Source organism: Mya arenaria, chromosome 4 (genome assembly GCF_026914265.1).
Source record: "Mya arenaria isolate MELC-2E11 chromosome 4, ASM2691426v1".
Taxonomy (NCBI): Eukaryota; Metazoa; Mollusca; class Bivalvia; order Myida; family Myidae; genus Mya; species Mya arenaria.
In genome coordinates, this window is record NC_069125.1 from 7,527,747 (window position 1) to 7,547,812 (window position 20,066).

Below are 20,066 nucleotides of genomic sequence, written 5' to 3' on the forward strand. Positions count from 1 at the left end.
AGGTACCACTACCGACAACATTGACGAATCGATGCGGCCTTCATGCGTTAAACACACAGTCAATGAAGTGTACGTACATGCATATCATAAGAGATGAGGTTAGTTTAGTTAAATAAAGTATAGTTTTATCCATTTGTTCTGGAGTAGGATTTAGTGTCGTACGCATGTTCAATCAGTAGAACGAAATATGCATATTTATTGTTACCGATACCAGACTGCCATGATGATTCAATAGTGCCAATCGCCGAGTCCACAATTTTAACCATTGACGTCAGTACCTTTACTGACGAAACCTCATCTTAATCGTATTTCTCTTTCTTTCTGAGTCCATTTTGTCTCTTGAAGAAACAACATCTCTGTTAAAGATGCACTCTTACTCACAAATAAGATTTACCACAATTAATATAATTGTTCTAATATACCCAAAAGGATGAATAAAAGTCGAAAACAATGGTTTTCATGAAAGATGCAGAGTTTAATTTGAAAGAAAGGTGCAGAAAACACCGTATTTCTACCTAATCAGACAATAGTAGATCACAGTAGATATGACCTAGTGACCTAGTTTTTGAACCATATGACACACTTTTAAATCGCAGTCGAAATTTAAAAGAACATTCTGACCATGTTTGAACTTAATTAGACCAGTCACCACCATAAAATAGTTTCGAACAAGATTTTTGAAAGATCAACATTGTGACCTAATTTTCGATCATATGTGACCCAGTTTAAAATAAGTCCAAGATTTCATCAAGGAAAACATTCTAATTAAGTTTTATGAATATTTGACCATGTATAATGTCTCAAGTATGTTCCTTTCTTTAAGATTTTTCTAAGATTTGACCTACTGACCTAGTTTTTGACCCACTTTTTAAGTGGTCTATATTTCATCAAGAGGTACATCATGACCAATTTTGAACATAACTTGACCAATCATTACCATGATATGGTTCTGGAAAAGATTTTTTAAAGATTTGACCTAGTGACCTAATTTATGATCATGTGTGACCCTGTTTTATCTACGACCAAGAGTTCATCAAGGAAAATATTCTGATTAAGTTTCATGAATATTTGAACATGTATAATGCCTCTAGTATGTTCCAAAAATTTATCCACTTCATCTATAAACGTTCAAGAGTATTTTAAAAACAAATTGATAATTGTAAGGGGTCACGGACATTACGTCCACTCTATCCGTACAAATAACATCATAAATCATGGTCCGTTTCTGAAGATGGTCCGTAATGTTCCTAAATCTGATCCGTAATGTCCCTAAATCTGGTCCGTAATGTCTGGTCCGTAATGTCCATGGTCCATCTTTTCACCGCAGACAAAGCTGAATCACTATCATCTAAATATTACCTACAGTAAATGTATATATAGTAATTCAAGAACTCATCTGAGTATTACATGACTACAGTTGTCTACTGTTATCTTATTTCGCGTGAATGAACATTATTTTCGTAGTTTTGTTTAGAAATCTAAATTTCGCTGAAATAAGGTGAGAATAACGGTTTCCGGACAATTCGGCACCAAACGAATTCGGCATACATACCTTTTCGGCACTAAGTTAATTCGGCACCACCAATTCGGCACCATCCGACTGGATACCAAGATAATTCGGCACCGTTTTGTTTTAATTTTTGCTCATGTATTTAAGCATTAAGGGTTAAAATGTTTTTCAAGAAAATAATTATTCCCCGAAATATTTATAGAGCAACTTTTTTTTTACTTTTTTTCAATTCTTATTTTTGAATTCATTTTCATTGATATACCGTACCGTTTTCAAAATTTTAAGTACTGGTACAAATATTTTAAAAGCATTCAAATCCGTTTTTGTTTTTGTTTTTTTTGTTATACTGAATTCAAAAGGAATGTTCGAGATAACAAACAATATACGTGACATAATAAAAATGTTAACATTACAACTTTATGATGAAACGTTCGTTGTTAAAAAAAACAAAAACAAAAACCAACATATGAAAGTATTTTGCAAAAATAAAAATAAGATGCTATGGTATAATACAAAATTTAATATGATTTTTATAAAAATGAACTCGTTAAAGTCGATTTTAAACGTAAATTCATTTACACGAAAATGAATATAATTATTATTTAAACTTAAATCATTTTATTGACAAATTGCTTTCTTATTCCATATGCATAGAATACTTAAATCGAATATCTCCATGAACTACTAAAACATTATGAAAATAAACAGACGACTTTAAATTTATTACAGAGTTATTTGTTGTGTGATGAGATTATTATCTATGAAAACACATGTCATAGTGTGTCGGCATGTGTCTCGTTAATTAACCCTATCCGTTCAATCCCTGGTGTGAAAATTAATAATAATCTTTAACATACCATTGTTTATTGATAACCATATGTTTTAATTGAGTACAGGGAGGTCGCGTGGCATTTTTCTGAATTATATTACTGTGCGTATATACTTAGTCAGACTGATTTTCATTTATAGTTGTAGAATTTTTCTATTTAACTGTTAACGTTCCGATTGATAATCTGTATTGGATTTAACAATGATCGACGATTTGTGCATAAAGTGTCGCCGTCTTGTGAAGCTTAGGCAAAAGGAATGGACTTGTATATCATGTGGAAAAAAAACACACAACATGAACAGTGCCTTGAAGGTAAAATCTTCCTTTTTATATGTTAAATGAAACTCTCTTTTTTCAATTATTATATTGTTGCAAAAATGGGTATTTTGTTAGTATAATAAGTGATTGTTTTAGTTTACGTACTTATTATTCATGTGTTTTCTTTTCTGCATAAACACATGTTATACTTAATATAGACTACATAAAAATAATTATGTTTTATCTGTTTTAAACTACAGATGGAGCTGAGACATGTTCGTTTGGGAGCTGAGACATGTTCGTTTGTGTGCGGGCCAAGCGAAGAAAATATTCCGGAAAGGGAATCATGTAAATTGCCGACGATAACGCATAGAGAGCGCATTCCGTCGTCTTCGGAAAAAGGCAATAACCCCCAAAATTTGAGATTCTCTGTGAATACATAGACGACCAGTGGATGGCCAACTCTTGCTGGACTGTGCGCGAGTAGTCTTGCTATCGTCAGTCTGTCAGGACAAACAATGACTGCGAAGGTAAGCAAAAATCTAAATCCCAACTTGTTAAATAAAGCATTATATTCTAGTAGCATTATCGTTCAGCTGCACCGACTTAACATTATGTGCAACTATAATGAACAATTGTAGAGCCATAGCATAACATTAAGATAAAACAAACTACCGATCGCGTGCAATAAATTTTGTTTATAAATAGTTTTATACCAATATATACAATTTAAGGATGGCACAGTAAAGCGGGTCGCAGTAATTTGCAGTTTTACGTTCTTGTGCCATTGCTGCAGCGTGAGGCCGAGACTGTTGGACGACATATACAGCTTCAGCCTTTCTTTAGTCAATACGGGCAATGTATCGACCCATTTGAAAATGCACAGCGGAGTATCACTCTTTATGTACTAACAAAAATCAAAGTACATTATAATTGTCACAAGACAAAAGTTATATATTAAATAATTTGTTTTAAAATAAGAAAATATGCATTCATTTCGAATACTACAAAATAAAGCAATTAAGTATACCTCCTAGATTTTAAACAGTCAAATGTTCGCTGACATCTGTTCTAATTCTCTAAAAATCTAAATGGAGAAAATAGGCTTAACATTGTTTCATGTTTTTACCCATTCATTTCAGATCCATTTGGTGTTACGTTTTAGCTTCTCGAAGAAACTTACGCCTCGATGGAAGATCAGCTCAAGATTTTTGCAAACTTTCATGTATATTCAATTATTAACTAAAAATTGTATTTGCAAATGATAATTTTAGAATTGCCTTTAAATTTTGAATTAAATTTTTGACAATGAACGTGTCTTGTAATTATTACTTACCCACAGCGCACGCGTTTTACTAACTTTAATTATTGTTCAAAAAAATAAGAAGTAAAATATCCCCCAATAAACAAATGTATGCGTATGCTATTAAAATAAGAACCGCTGAAATAAATTTAGATGTAAAGAAAGATATAGAAAACACAACAAAATACACTGCATAACAAAAAAACCCCAGATGTTCATAATCTTGGGCCATCTGTTATTACTGAAAAAAAAACGATACTGGGTGAGTACCTAAATCAGAACAGTACCTAAATATGGAACACCCATCATAAAAGTGTTTTTCTGATTGAGATCAGTTTATTTACGATTTAATCAATAAAGACGTTTGTCTTAGATATATATTCCAAAGAACACGATCCTCCGGTAAGTATTTCAAATACTGCTAACATTTGAAGTTTTTCATGTTCGAATGTCAATACATAGCACGCGGGGAAAAGAAGACTTCATGCTTGCCACAATCAACGCATACTGGTACAGCCTGTATTTTACTGAAATCATCAAATTTTACTGACAAAAATGACAAAAATAACAAGCTGGAAATAACAAAAATTATTAATTTACTTAAACAAACCATGGAGCAATAATTTTAAAAGAATACATAAACATAAATAACGAAATAAAACTGTTCCATATTTAGGTACTCCAAGGACGAAATTGGCAGTCCTTAAATATGCGGTTAATAAAGTACTTTTCATGCAGATTGGTAGTATCTTAAAAAATGCCATTTATATCAACCAATTATTCTTGAATCCTAGTATGCTGATGGAAAATTGTGTAGTTGTGGTGCAAGTCTAACTTAAAATATTTAAAAAATAGGGCCGAAAGTGTTCCGATTTAGGTATTCACCCAGTACATGATACTCATATTGGATGATCGAATGTTTTTTGAAAGGAAGATTAATTGAAATAAACGAACCATATAACGAATGAGAACAGTTGAGTTAAAGATAATTTGAATTATGTGCCGAATTGACTATGCTTTATGGTGCCGAGTTGACGGGGTGCCGAATGTGTTGGTGCCAAATTGACTATGCCGAATTCGTTTGGTGCCGAATTGTGCAGTTACCAGAATAACCTATTTTCGTATTTTAGTAATACAGGACCTAAAAATCGTGCTTACTCGCCATTGCGAAATAAATGAAAGAAATTACACATACAAATCTGCAATTCTTAGCTGATACTGGTAAGACACACGCAACTGATGCGTTAGTTGGTACATTTTACTGTACTGTATATAGATAGCTACAATAATGAGCGATCAGGGATACTTTTTTATTATTTTGACATTTCATGTGTATCACCAGTCTGCCATAGTCTAAAAATTGTCAAAAGACTGGTTGACGGCCATTTGGGTGGACTATGTATATAGACGGACATAAGGCGTACTGTATCGGTAAGCTGTCGAACGTAATCTATACTCTTCCTACAGTACAATTTATTGAAGATAATTTCGTAATCAAACAGATTCATACCAAATAATAATCTAACACTAAGATCATATTATGGTTACTATTTGGCTAATGGCTTGTTATTCCAAATTATCTTTTGGCACACATTCTTGAAACAAATTTTACCACAATAATGTGCGTCAAGAGATTTTATTTTATCATTTTAACAGTTTTTAAGGCTACAGCTAGCTAAAGAACTTTAGCGAACACGTTATATATTACCTTTTTGGATGTTTAATGTGTTGTAAACATCAAAAAAATAAATATCAACATTAAAGTTATGGAAGCCCGAACTAGGCTACAGCTTGCTATAAACAAAGTATTATTATTTACTGTAATACTTTTAAGATGAAATTCAATTTTAGATTCAAAAACTGTAATGATTTTCTTTTAAAAAACACATTACATTATTTTTTATTATATTCTTCTTTCTTAAAGTGTATCAAATAAAACTACAGCTTTGCCAAAAATTGAATTGATCTAGAACTGTGGATAAGATGGCTTCTTTGTAAAATTTGAGTGACTATATATTTAGGTACTGGTTTGTTTGAAATTTTAAGAATGACTGATCAAGAAATGAGACAAGGAGGTGGCACCTGTAACAATGTTGATGTTCAATGGATGGAAACTTCTTTTAAATATGCTGAAGATGCTTTGATTAATAAAGAAGTCCCGGTTGGATGTATAATAGTCTTTGAAAATGATATCATAGCCACTGGAAGAAATGAGGTGAATGAAACAAAAAATGCAACTCGTCATGCTGAAGTTGTAGCTATAGATAAAGTATTGAATTGGTGTGAGGGCAACGGAAAGAAATCAGCAGATGTGTTCAGAGGCAGCGTATTATACGTGACGGTTGAACCTTGTATTATGTGCACAGGAGCTTTGAGATGTGTTAGGCTAGGGAAAGTTGTGTACGGGTGTGGAAATGACAGATTTGGTGGTTGTGGATCGGTGATGGACATTCACACGGATGATTTACCAAATCTTGGTCCTCAATTTGAGTGTATAGGTGGTTTAATGGCAGGAAGGGCTGTGAACATTTTAAAAGAGTTTTACAAGGGGGAGAATATTAATGCTCCAGAATGTAAAAGAAAAGTGAAAGATGGTTGTGAAATTCAGTCTGAGTGTTCAGGAAATTCTAATTCTGATAAATCCAAATAAAATAAAAAATATTTACAAATGATAAACTCTGTAAAAATAAGTAAGTACTGAGTACGGTATTATATGTTTTGCTTTTTCAGGACTGGTGTTTGTTGGATTTTTCATGTTAGCATTAATTGAAGATTAACTTGTGCAAACCACCTTCCTATCATTTTCTTTTTGAAAAAAAGAAGGTTTAATTGATAAAAAACAACATCAGTACACAAACAAAAGGATGATGAAATACTATAAAGATTTACCAAGAAGCAAATTAATGACTTAAGGTGATATTGATTTGTCATCATATCATGATGAAAGACTAACATTCAAGTATTGAAGAATATAAGAGAGTTTAAGATTTGGAAGTACTGTTATATGTATCTGAATGTTGTGAAATACATGGTTATAAAAGTGGCAAGATGCAAACCATTAGAGCATTATCTGTGATAAAACATACAAATGTCCTTAGAACATTTTGTCGAAATGCAACAACAGGGGCGGAACGAAAGCGCCTCATAATTCTAGGGACAGGTTGGGGAAGCTTTAGCGTGCTTAAACAGGTCGACAAATCCAAGTACGACGTCATCGTGGTCAGCCCAAGGAACCATTTTTTGTTCACACCTCTTCTATGTAGCACCACTGTTGGAACTTTGGAGTTTAGGTACGTTTAACCTGTTTTATTTTCTTTGATGATAATTACTTTTATAATTATAAATTGGTTGCAAAAAAGATAATCAATTGTTTTGAATGAAAATCATGATACTCAAGACATTTTGTTTGTTTTTTCTTAAAAAATGTTTTCAATGCATTTTAAAAAAAAATGACATAACTGGTAATATTCCACTTTATATATAATCATATAGAAGTAAACAAGAAGCTTACAAAACGCCTTAAAATTTAAATATTAAAGTATCGTGCAGAGTCAGTGCTTGAAGGTTTGGCCTGAAAACAACATTTTGCACCGACCAAACCATTTACACACAGTAGTCAATTGGTATTTTTTTTAAAAACTGAACTTTTTAAGTTTGTTTTAATATGTAATTTAAAACCCTTAAGGCTTCTTACAGAAGATTACTTTACTACCATTTTCCAATGATGAAAATAATGTAAAGAATAATTAAATAATAAGCCTACCTACCCTACCAGTAGTACCTGTTTTTGAAAAGGATGTAACTCTAATCAAACCTTTTTTTTGGGCTTATATTAAATCGGTGAATTTTGAATTCAGACATTTGTATGTACCTTGTAAGTTCGAAATTTCAGATCCATAGTAGAACCAGTGAGAAATACTGTGTTCCGACAGACGGACCATTTTCACCTGTCTCGAGCGACCGGCATAGACTTCATCAACAGAGTCCTGCATGTGGAAAGTGTACTGAAGTCTGGAGCAAAATATGATCTCATGTACGACAAACTGGTGATCGGCGTGGGATCACTGAGTAACACATTTAACACCCCTGGAGTCAAAGAGAATGCATTTTTTCTAAAGGTAATGTTTTGTTTGGCATTTTTAATGATTTAATTGCTATAATTTCTGTCATTTTTGCAAGTGAAATTATGTTAAAGCATATTTAGACAAAATCAGTATATTTCATTTTTGACAATACATTTAGCTTAAAACCAATCCAATGACTTCTAATGACATGTTATTTCTCCCAAATTAAATGGTAATGAAAATTAAGCAAATTATCAATGGGCTTTTAGTAACTAAATGACTATTGATTTAGTGGGTATATCAGTGCATACGTTCCATTTGTCGCTTGTTTGGGGGAAAATGATAAGATAGGGCTACAATAAATGTTGATATTGCCCAGAATTTCTCAGAGCTAAATAACCTGGGAAGCCCCCCCCCCCCCCCCCCATATATATATATTATATGTATGGCTTATTTAATATTATACAGATTTTAACTGTTTTCAGGAAGTGGCTGATGCAAGGAGAATCCGTAACAAGATCCTTAGCAACTTTGAGCTAGCCACACAGCCCTCTGTTACCCCTGAGGAGAGTGAGAGACTACTGCACATTGTCATAGTGGGAGGGGGGCCCACAGGGGTCGAGTTTGGGGCTGAAGTGTATGACTTTGTACAACAGGTAAACACTGACAATCACAGACAACTCTTCTTGATATTCCAAATACATGTACATTCATCCATAATCAAATTTTTATGTGAATGCCTTACTTAAAGGTACAAACACAAAATTTCTTCATTACAAGGCTTGTGAAAGTTTCAGGAGTTATAGTTATATATTATGTACAGGTTTTCATTCACTTATTAAATTGATGTTTAGCACCAACTCCTAACATCAGTGCTTCAGCCAGGATTTGAAAAGGGCAGGGTGCTAGGTTAAAAAGGGCACTTTCAATGAGCCTTGATCAAGCACTTGCAAGGGCCAATGTTGAATTCTTATTGTGTATTTGTTGTAATTACTTTCAATCCTAATAGTTAGTTATGAATACCTTTATAGCTGTTTTCTTTAATTTAGTGTCAAAACTATTTATATTTATCATTTTCATACTTATTTCTGAAAACTGACCCTGTCAAACAAAAGGGCACAGCAGGGTGAAGTAAAGGGCAGCAGGGTGCTGGAAAAGGGCAGCGGGGTGCCCCACCCTGCTATTTAGGCCTAGCTGGAGCACTGCAACATATTGCATGTCCCCTGACCTACCTGGCTGGGCAGTAACTTTTAGATTAAGATTACTTATTTAGATAATACAAACCTGCTTTTTGTGTACCAGTATATCAAAATTGCTGAAAGGTTTAGTTACCAATTATTTGCTTCCTAAACGTAAGAAAACAGCCCTACTTTTTGGCCTTAAAAATCCCTACTGTTTGCCCTTTAAAATTTTTTCTACCTTTTGCCCTGAAAACCCGTATTTTTTCCGTTTAACATTCCATTTTCGCTACTTTTTATTCCTTAAATCTCTACTTTTTCGAAAACATGCTCCTGCTTTTTGCCCTTATTTTTCAAATAAATGCTCATCTTTCTCCTACTATTTTGTTGGTCACTTGAAAGCCTGTATAATATATTGTTGCTTGCATAATGTCTCACGACACTCATCATTTTAAGAAAACCTCTTTCTATTTCAGGACGTTTCTCGCTTGTTTAAAGCCAAAAAAGACGGAGTCTGTGTAACACTCATAGAATCCAATGAAATTCTCAGCTCGTTCGATGCTCGCCTCAGAAAGTATGCAGAAAAGAAAATACAGGGCAGGAAAGGCTTCACCTTGAAAAGGGACTTTGTAACAGGTGAAATATACATGTGTTTTCTCGGTGCTCTGGTGTATTTTAACACAGTGGCTTGATTTTTGGAAATGAAATGTTATTATTGACAATAGATGTGTTGTGACCATGCTCAATGTCATTGTTCATAATTTTCTATTGTAAAATTAACCGGGATAATGACTATTTTGTGGATGGAATAATGAACATGGTCACAACACATTTATTTTAAATAATAACATTTAATGTCCAAAAATCAAGCCACTGTATTTTACCAGTTGATGAAAACAATTTAAAAATAGATTATTCACATACATGCCATATCCCCCTTGCAGGGGGAGAATCTGAAAATGTTCATGTATCATACTTAAATGTCTATTAAAATCAATTGTTTTCCTTGGTCAAAGTTACTAACAGGGAGTTAAGCACAAATAACAGTAGGATTACAGTGTTATTTTTAACTTAAAATGGAGCAAAATCTCTCAAAATGTACAACAATTCTTTTGTAATTCAAATTCTTCAAAACCAGGAATTTTAAGGTAGTTCTGCTTTGTTAGATTTATCTTTTCAAAAGTAAATCAATGATTTAGCTTCTTGTTGTTATTTTCACAAAAAGGTGCCCCCAAAAACCTAGATTGAGCACCGATTCAGTTTTGTCACAAAATTAATTTGTTTTCACTGAGTGATGTAAAAGTTATTTTAACTTTGGAGTTTGCAACATATATGAATGTATGGACTTGTATATGATGTATATTACTTTAATGATCAAAACACAAAAAGCGAATGATAAAAAAGTATTAGAGATATTTTGGCGCTTTTTTAAACAGGAAGCTGTGGCCACGTAGCGATTAATTAAAAACTAACATCTGTAAACTTAAATATTTTTTATCCGTTTATCTATCAAAAAAAAAGTTTTTACATCAACCTATATTGTGCACCTTCAAGAAAACAATCTAAAATGGTTAAAGATGTTGTTGTGTTTTCCAGCTGTGCACGAGGATCATGTGCATCTTAAGAGTGGAGAGAAGATTCCATGTGGTCTGGTGGTCTGGAGCACAGGGCTGGCTCCTAGGGACTTTGTCAGAGAGATGGACATACCCAAGAACGAGAGAGGGCAGGTAGGCGGAACTGTTTGATTGTCTGTTTTCGTCTTCAAGGAAATGTTCAAGGCATTGTCTTGCTTATGGAGTTATGGTCTGTGGTGTTTTGTAGTTTTGCTGACGTTGTAATGTTGGCCATGACTTAAGATGCATAGAACATTTAAAGGGTAATTGTTTGATTCAGTGTAAGGTCTCTATTTCGTTGAGTGAACACCAAAAGCATCATGTACTTTTGGTGTTCTTGAACTGAAAATTATTGCAATCAAGTTTTTTTTGGGCCTTTTTGGGGCAAAAATTTGTATAATTCCCCTTTTTGCCAAATAACACTATTTTATCAAAGGGCTCTGCCGCTATTCCCTTAGAAGTGAAAAAAAAAACACTGCTATCTTACATGGACACTTAAACAAAACAAAAATTGTCTTAGTATATGCCTGATACTGATATAAAGCGATAGTTTATTGCAGTTTTTCATAAGAACACATTCAATTGTATATGAACCTAACCTTTTTTTGGAAATCTTGCAATTGAAATTGTGTCCCAGCACTGTGCATGCTAAAGTTTACCGTAATACTAAACTGTGAGCAGGCGAAACAGTGAAATATCAAATTGATATCTCTATTAATCACTGAAACATATAAATTAAATAATAAACAAACTTTACATATGTTTGCTCTGAAATTAGTCACATCACACACACACATTACAGAAGTGTGAGGCAAGTCCCATAACTACTTGAATGTTTCGGGTTTGCCCCATGATGAACTGAGTAAAACCGACAAGGATTATGTTGGCCTACATTGTTTGCTGTGTTCTTTAAAACTGTCACACATACACAACATCATGTTATATTCTTACAGATCTTGACGGACCGAAACCTGAGAGTGCTAGGAGATCCCAGTGGAAACGCTTTTGCTATCGGAGACTGCGCTGACATCAAAGACCTCACTCTACCTTGTACAGCACAGGTATACGACATAATTGATTTATTAAGATCGATACCAAATATATAATATTATATATATATATATATATAAACAAAATTGTTAGATTAAGCTTGTCTGCTTTCGAAGAAAGAAGTCTTAAGTTGTCATTGCCTTGCTGTCACTGGTTGTCATGTTAGCTATATCTTAAATGTATTTTTCTGACGGATTTGGTGCAGAAGTTCTGTCCCCAAACCAAATGCTAAACCATATATCTTTTTACCCTTATTTATTCATAAATATCAAAATAAAATTGCCATTTTTATGTTTTTAAATAAAACATAAATCTATTTTATAAATACCAAAAAATTGAACCCCAAACCACCCCCCAAATCATTTTGTATGGAAAAGTTGTTGTATGCTTAAAGAAAAACTGTAACATACTTTAATCTTAAAGATGCACTCTTACTCCCAAATAAGATTTACCACAATTAATACAGTGGAAACTCACTAAACCGGACAAGGTCCGGACTGGGCAAAATTTCCGGTTTAGTGAGGATTCCGGTTTAGTGAGGATTTGATGAACGGAGTAAGTTTACTCAAAATATTAACTGAGTTAACCTTTAAAGGGAAGTTGATGTTTAGACAGAGGTTGAGACATGATTAAAGCACATGCAAAAGTGATAAACATAATTAAACATTTCTGCGTTGTTATAATCATCTTTTTTTTTCAAGTCTTAAAATCAAAGTCAAGTTTGACTTTGACTTGACTAGTTCTTTATTTTCTGCAACAAACAAATTAATGTTTCAATCAATTTTCTTTTCACAAGTTTGATTATCGTTTGATTATCGCGCGGCAGTCAATGTACAGTGCAATCATCATTGTCGATTATCGAGTTATAACAACATCACAGGTGCAATATTTAACGACGCACCGGCTGTCAAATTAAAGTGACACATGATTCGCGAATTCCTAATACACAAATCATTTTGACATGTTTGAAAAAAATATACATCCGGTTTTGTGAGGTAAAATTACGTTGACAACTAACAAATTTTCTCGATTTTTGTCCGGTATCCGGAATTCCGAGGTTCTGGTTTTGTAGGGTTTATTTTACATTAAAAGTAGAAGGGGAATACCGGGACTCTGAAAAAAGTCTGGTATCCCGAAGATTCCGGTTTTGTGGAGATCTGGTTTAGTGAGTTTCCATTGTAGAATTGTTTAGATATATATTTCAAAAAAGATCAATATTAATGTCAAAATGAATGGTTCTTATGAAGGATACCGAGTTTCATTTGAAAGAAAGGTTCACAAAACACGGTATTTCTACCTTATGAGACGATGGTAAATCACAGGAAATCTTTTAGCACTCACCAATCATTTAATATTTTTGTGTTTTCAGCTATTAAATACACTGTTACAATCTTGTATCAGTAATAAATATTTTACATAAATGCATTATTTAGTAAGTAGTTAAAGGTTTATCGCTCAAAATTGATGTTTGTAATACATGTTTATGGATTGCTTTTGAATAAGAGTGTCACTTAGTTTAACCATCTATTTTTTAAAGCATTTTAAAAATTATTTGAGTTGAATGAGTACAAATTGTATCTTTTCTTTAATTCAAACTGTTTTATTCAAAGTAGAAAGATGCTTATTGTATATTCTACAATTAAAATTTGGAAGCATAATTTTTCAAAATTGAATACACTTGGAAAGCATACAGTTCAAAATTTGACACTTATGAACATTTTTAATTTTGAGGTTGCTTCTGAAATGTGGCCACTAGGTCCTGTTTCAATAAAGAGCTTACTGGTATACTTACTTGTTATTTCTTATGCCCCCGAAGGTGGGCATATTAAAATCGCACCGTCCGTCTGTCCGTGTGTCCGATAACTCGTGTCCGGGCTGTAACTTTCCCTTGTATGGACAGATTTAAAATAACTTGCCACATGTGTTCCACATACCAAGACGACGTGTCGGGTGCAAGACCAGTGTCCCTACCTCTAAGGTCAAGGTCACACTTAATGTTTATTCACAATGGAGTGCTGCATATAAGGACATAGAGTATAGGTTGGCGTGTCCGGGCTGTAACTTTCCCTTTTATGGACAGATTTTAAAATAACTTGCCATATGTGTTCCTCATACCAAGACGATGTGTCCCGTGCAAGACCCATGTTCCTACCTCTAAGGTCAAGGTCACACTTATGTGTTTATTCACAATGGAATGCTGCATATAAGGACATAGAGTATAGGTTGGCGTGTCCGGGCTGTAACTTTCCCTTGTATGGACAGATTTTAAAATTACTTGCCACATGTGTTCCACATACCAAGACGATGTGTCCCGTGCAAGACCCGTGTCCCTACCTCTAGGTCAAGGTCACATTTAGTGTTTATTCACAATGGTGTAAAATAACTTGCCACATGTGTTCCACATACCAAGACGACGTGTCGCGTGCAAGAGCTGTGTCCCTACCTCTAAGTTCAAGGTCACATTTAGGTGTTTATTCACAATGGAGTGCTGCATATAAGGACATAGAGTATAGGTTGGCGTGTCCGGGCTGTAACTTTCCCTTGTATGGACAGATTTTAAAATTACTTGCCACATGTGAGCCACATACCAAGACGACATGTCGCGTGCAAGACCCGTGTCCCTAACTTTAAGGTCAAGGTCACACTTATGTGTTTATTCACAATGGAGTGCTGCATATAAAGACATATAGTATAGGTTGTGGTGTCCTGGCTGTACCTTTTCCTTTTATGGACAGATTTTAAAATAACTTGCCACATGTGTTCCTCATACCAAGACGATGTGTCGCGTGCAAGACCCATGTCCCTACCTCTAAGGTCAAGGTCACACTTAGGTGTTTATTCACAATGGAATGCTGCATATATAAGGACATAGAGTATAAGTTGTCGTGTCCGGGCTGTAACTTTCTCTTGTATGGACAGATTTTAAAATGACTCGCCACATGTGTTCAACGTACCAAGACGACGTGTCGCGTGCAAGACCCGTGTTCCTACCTCTAAGTTCAAGGTCACACTTAGTGTTTATTTACAATGGAATGCTGCATATATGGACACAGAGTATAGTGTCGTGTCCAGGCTGTAACTTTCTCTTGTATGGACAGATTTTAAAATAACTTGCCACATGCGTTTGACATACTAACACGACGTGTCGGGTGCAAGACCCATGTCCCTACCTCTAAGGTGAAAGATACTCTGAGTGTTTATTCACAAAGGAATGCTGAATATAAGGACATAACAGTGTAGGTTGTCAAGTATGGGTGGTATTTTTTGATACTCAGAGGCAATTTAAAATAACTTGCCATATGTATTTGACACGTAAAGGCAAGATCAACTTTTCATGTACTGGCCTTGTTCATAGGTCATTGTCACATTCGGGGGCATTCGTAACATACTGTGACAGCTCTTGTTTTTATTTATTTAAAAGTGAACTGATCTTGAACCAGTATTAAAAAATAAAAACAAAGTTGAGGAAGTTTGTGACATTTATACAGAACTGATTTAAAATTCTAAAATTACAAAATAATTAATTAAATCCTTTATTGAAATTTGTGCCCAGTACTGATTTCAGTTTCATTCAGGAAGAATTCAGAGAAAATGGAAACAAAGGTTTATTTTGCAATCTGCACAATATTTCCAAACTTTAAGATTCAAAAAGTCTAAATAATATTTCGGCATCTAAATATTTCAAAACAGGTAAACAATTTAAAAAGAAAAAAAAAATCAGAAATATTTATAATTTTAATCTCATCAAATCTCTTGAGAAAAAAACAACCATTCTCTTGTATGTTTGGTAAATATTATTCACTACTATAATGAAGATTTTATTAGTTTTCGGTAAAAGGTTTGACACTTATTAGTAGGACGAATTAACGTCAATGCCAAGTTATATTACTCTAGTGGGATACATAGGGGATATTATGACAGTATCACGTCGAGTTTGGTGTCAACACCAAGCCGTTGAGACTGTGTTACTGAAAGAAAGTGTTATTGAAGAATAAGTTGATATTGTAAAAAACATTCATTTAGACATCATGTAAAAAGTAGCACTCAACACATGCTACCATGAGGATACTGGTTTGAATAACGACTGAAGTGTGATACGGATTTCTCAATATAGCTTTGTGTAATTTTCAGTGTTAATCATTTAATTATTGAATTGCATGTATAGGATATTGATAAGCATATTATAAAAGATAATATGTAATAGTTGTATCATTTAGAAACATTCAACTTTGTGTGATAAATGTATGTTTTCATTTACCAAATATATGTACTTTTTCCTCCTAGGCCGCCTTAAGACAGGGAGAGTACTTTACATGGCAGCTCAGTACGGGCTTCACAGATAAGTTACTATTGGTCATGTGATGGATGTATTCTTTTCTCCCTCCAGGTTGCCGAGAGACAGGCGGAGTACCTTATATGGCAGCTTAGTACAGGCTCTACAGATGAGTTCCTATTGGTCATGTGATAGATGTATTCTTTACTCCCTTCAGGTTGCCGAGAGACAGAGAGAGTACCTTATATGGCAGCTTAGTACAGGCTCTACAGATAAGCTCCTATTGGTCATGTGATAGATGTATTCTTTACTCCCTTCAGGTTGCCGAGAGACAGAGAGAGTACCTTACATGGCAGCTTAGTACGGGCTCTACAGATGAGCTCCTATTGGTCATGTGATAGATGTATTCTTTTCTCCCTTCAGGTTGCCGAGAGACAGAGAGAGTACCTTACATGGCAGCTTAGTACGGGCTCTACAGATGAGCTCCTATTGGTCATGTGATAGATGTATTCTTTACTCCCTTCAGGTTGCCGAGAGACAGAGAGAGTACCTTACATGGCAGCTTAGTACAGGCTCTACAGATGAGCTCCTATTGGTCATGTGATAGATGTATTCTTTACTCCCTTCAGGTTGCCGAGAGACAGAGAGAGTACCTTACATGGCAGCTTAGTACGGGCTCTACAGATGAGCTCCTATTGATAATGTGATAGATGTATTCTTTTCTCCCTTCAGGTTGCCGAGAGACAGAGAGAGTACCTTACATGGCAGCTTAGTACGGGCTCTACAGATGAGCTCCTATTGGTCATGTGATAGATGTATTCTTTTCTCCCTTCAGGTTGCCGAGAGACAGAGAGAGTACCTTACATGGCAGCTTAGTACGGGCTCTACAGATGAGCTCCTATTGGTCATGTGATAGATGTATTCTTTTCTCCCTTCAGGTTGCCGAGAGACAGAGAGAGTACCTTACATGGCAGCTTAGTACAAGCTCTACAGATGAGCTCCTATTGATCATGTGATAGATGTATTCTTTTCTCCCTTCAGGTTGCTGAGAGACAGAGAGAGTACCTTACATGGCAGCTTAGTACGGGCTCTATAGATGAGCTCCTATTGGTCATGTGATAGATGTATTCTTTTCTCCCTTCAGGTTGCTGAGTGACTTGGACAGTACCTTACATGGCAGCTCAGTACAGGCTTAACAGATGAGTTCCTATTGATAATGTGATAGATGTATTCTTTTCTCCCTTCAGGTTGCTGAGAGACAGAGAGAGTACCTTACATGGCAGCTTAGTACAGGCTCTACAGATGAGTTCCTTTTTGTCATGTGATAGATGTATTCTTTTCTCCCTTCAGGTTGCTGAGAGACAGAGAGAGTACCTTACATGGCAGCTTAGTATGGGCTCTATAGATGAGCTCCTATTGGTCATGTGATATTATTTTCTCCGTTCAGGTTGCCAAGAGACAGGGAGAGTACCTTATATGGCAGCTCAGTATGGGCTCTACAGATGAGTTCCTATTGATCATGTGATAGATGTATTCTTTTCTCCCTCCAGGTTGCCCAGCGACAGGGAGAATACCTTACATGGCAGCTCAGTACGGACTTTGCAGAGGAGTTCCTATTGGTCATGTGATAGATGTATTCTTTTCTCCCTTCAGGTTGCCGAGAGACAGGGAAAATACCTAGCACAGCATCTTAATACCGGTTCTACCAACAAGTTCTCGTTCACCAGTGCTGGCATGCTGGCTTACATCGGAGGGTACGATGGACTTACTGATGTACCCCAGACAAAACTGCGAGGTATGGCAGTAATATGGATTGTTCAGAGTTTTTTAGACTGTACCCTTAACCTGATTCGCTGTTTAAGTATAGTATTCAGTTGTGGAAAACACACATTATGAAAGGTTAGTTGTGGTAGTTCTTTTTTTCAGGCCACACTTAAAGGTTCATTTGTAAATCTTTGGAGTTATCAAAAGTAAATCGTTTTAATTCCCTTAAAATGTATTAACAGTTATTTGAAATAAGTTCTATATATAAATGATAAAAATAACAGTCAGCAACAAATTTGTAACTGGGACCTGGATAGCTGATGTAAGAATTTCGAATATTTCAACAATTGTACTTACCGGTATTAGGTTGTAGAATTGTAAATGGTTTTACAATGAAAACTTAGTGTTAAAATAAATTTGTTAACTATCAGACTTGAATAGGAATCTTCAAATTTACTGGACATTGTTTATTATTTTTATAATTCAAATTGCGGTTTGTGGATAATTGTATGATTTTAAAATTTCCTTTTCAGGATTCCCCTCTTGGTTTCTATGGCGATCTGCCTACCTGACAAAGTTAGGAAGTTGGAGACTTCGTATGCAGGTGCCCCTCGACTGGACTAAGACTCTACTATTTGGCAGGGATGTCTCACGATTTGAATAGATGGCCTTATAGTGGGTGTTCATTCATTATGTGTAGTGGTATCAAAGTTATGAAAGAATCCAGGCCCCAATATCACGAAAATACTCAAGTCAAATCTCAATCTCGGTCTCAACTCCTTTTTATCAAATTACAGCATCATATGATTCAAAATTGTAAATGTCTGCAGCCTTTTTAAAGTCGCATTCTCACATTCATTATGTTGATTAAAAAATTTGGTTGATATTTTATACAAAAAAAAATTGAGCAAAAATTGTACTTGAGTCCCATTTATTATTTTTGAGTTTTACTCAAGTACATTTTGTGCTATAGATTTTTTTTTTAGAATATTGAGCAATCATGTTAATCAACATAATGCATGTGAGAATGTGCTTTAAAAGATAGTAAAGCATTAGTAATTTTCGATAATGTCATACTGTAATGTGGAAAAATGAGATGAGATTGAGATTTGACTTAAGTATTTTCTTGATATTGGGGCCTGGTGCCTCAACTTTTTGTCTTACCTCACAAATGTTGACCTTAAAAAAATATACTGGCTACCCTTTTTATGTACATAAAACCAAACAGCCAGTGGCATATACTTGTTTTAACAGATTTTTTGGATTCAAGCTCTTAAATTATTTATATTTCAGTAGCTTTACTAATTTTAAATGCTTTTCAGCAAAATACAGAATATTTTATCACATTTTCAAATAATTATTGACAATAATTCTCTAATTTGAACTAATGATTGCTTTATCATTGTCCCAAGCATTTTGTTAAAATTTCATACAAAATTAAATCTTGCAATATCTGACCCTATGAAATGTGAACGAGTCCCTGTACGATAAAGATGTGATTGTGCAGAGATGTATGACTGACGGAGACCATTTGCTGACTGCTTAAGTGCTAACTTGAAAATTGTGCCATTAAAATATATTGTTTGTATTCTGAAATTTCGATTTCATTTTTGGATAAAATCAGATTATATTTTTATGTGTCGAGACATTCTTATTTTTCACTTGAATTTTATATGGAAACAACATATTCAAACATTCTTTTTCATTTTATTTAAAAATGAATATTTGTTATAAATGTTTTTATGTCACCAGATTTAATTTATATGTTAACTAATTTTAAGAATTTCTGTCTCTCATTTAGATGGCTGGGATGATTTTTTTAAATATATTTATTAACTTTGTTAAGTTTTGTTTCCATGTACATGTACGTTGTAATGTTTGTTTGGTCTATATACATCCACCTCAGGCTAATTAAAATTCTGTTCTAAACATCGAGTTCTTATCTGAATGGTGTCATAGGTAAATAAATAGTGTGCTGTGTTTTCGTCAAGAAGTTAGTACAGTAGTAGTAAACTCTGGCTCCTTATTGACTATTATCAGATCAAAATTTGTATTTTCTATACAGGGTTTTTTGTCATGTTTAATTTACATCAAAGGATAATGAAATAAAACAATAAAAATTAATGCTTGTCAAATGTCATAAACTTACATATCCGTTGACTGCACTAATACGTATACCCCCGCTTCAGAACATAGGGTCTATATAGGAATCACGAGCATTGTC

At 34.4% G+C, this 20,066-nt stretch overlaps 2 protein-coding genes across 5 annotated transcripts; both read left to right on the forward strand.

Moving 5' to 3' along the window:
• Window positions 1-5,041: 5,041 nt before the first annotated feature.
• On the forward strand, window positions 5,042-19,960 carry LOC128232232 (uncharacterized). Of its 2 annotated transcripts, XM_052945673.1 has the most exons (9): window positions 5,042-5,121; window positions 6,631-7,190; window positions 7,793-8,018; window positions 8,450-8,620; window positions 9,619-9,778; window positions 10,739-10,869; window positions 11,709-11,816; window positions 17,732-17,873; window positions 18,376-19,960. In XM_052945673.1, the coding sequence occupies exons 2-9, from the start codon at window positions 6,949-6,951 to the stop codon at window positions 18,504-18,506; spliced, it is 1,311 nt and encodes a 436-aa protein (XP_052801633.1). In that variant the 5' UTR covers window positions 5,042-5,121; window positions 6,631-6,948; the 3' UTR covers window positions 18,507-19,960. The 2 variants fall into 2 exon arrangements, with proteins under 2 accessions (XP_052801633.1, XP_052801634.1); XM_052945674.1 differs by lacking the exons at window positions 5,042-5,121; window positions 17,732-17,873; window positions 18,376-19,960 and adding an exon at window positions 16,193-16,285 and having other exon boundaries at window positions 6,617-7,190.
• LOC128232233 (tRNA-specific adenosine deaminase 2-like) lies at window positions 5,128-6,553 on the forward strand. 3 transcript variants are annotated; one of them, XM_052945676.1, is made up of 2 exons: window positions 5,128-5,331; window positions 5,825-6,553. In XM_052945676.1, the coding sequence occupies exon 2, from the start codon at window positions 5,948-5,950 to the stop codon at window positions 6,548-6,550; it is 603 nt and encodes a 200-aa protein (XP_052801636.1). In that variant the 5' UTR covers window positions 5,128-5,331; window positions 5,825-5,947; the 3' UTR covers window positions 6,551-6,553. The 3 variants fall into 3 exon arrangements, with proteins under 3 accessions (XP_052801636.1, XP_052801635.1, XP_052801637.1); XM_052945675.1 differs by having other exon boundaries at window positions 5,922-6,553; XM_052945677.1 differs by having other exon boundaries at window positions 5,947-6,553.
• Window positions 19,961-20,066: the final 106 nt, after the last annotated feature.

Excerpts from the sequence above, each read along its gene's own strand:
- LOC128232233 (XM_052945675.1), top strand. The coding sequence starts at position 5,298 with ATGTATATAGACGGACATAAGGCGTACTGTATCG. Across the intron at positions 5,332-5,921 it reads ACATAAGGCGTACTGTATCG|GTACTGGTTTGTTTGAAATT; the intron begins GTAAGCTGTCGA and ends CTATATATTTAG.
- LOC128232232 (XM_052945673.1), top strand. The coding sequence starts at position 6,949 with ATGCAAACCATTAGAGCATTATCTGTGATAAAACATACAAATGTCCTT. Across the intron at positions 7,191-7,792 it reads GTTGGAACTTTGGAGTTTAG|ATCCATAGTAGAACCAGTGA; the intron begins GTACGTTTAACC and ends TCGAAATTTCAG. Across the intron at positions 8,621-9,618 it reads TGTATGACTTTGTACAACAG|GACGTTTCTCGCTTGTTTAA; the intron begins GTAAACACTGAC and ends TTTCTATTTCAG.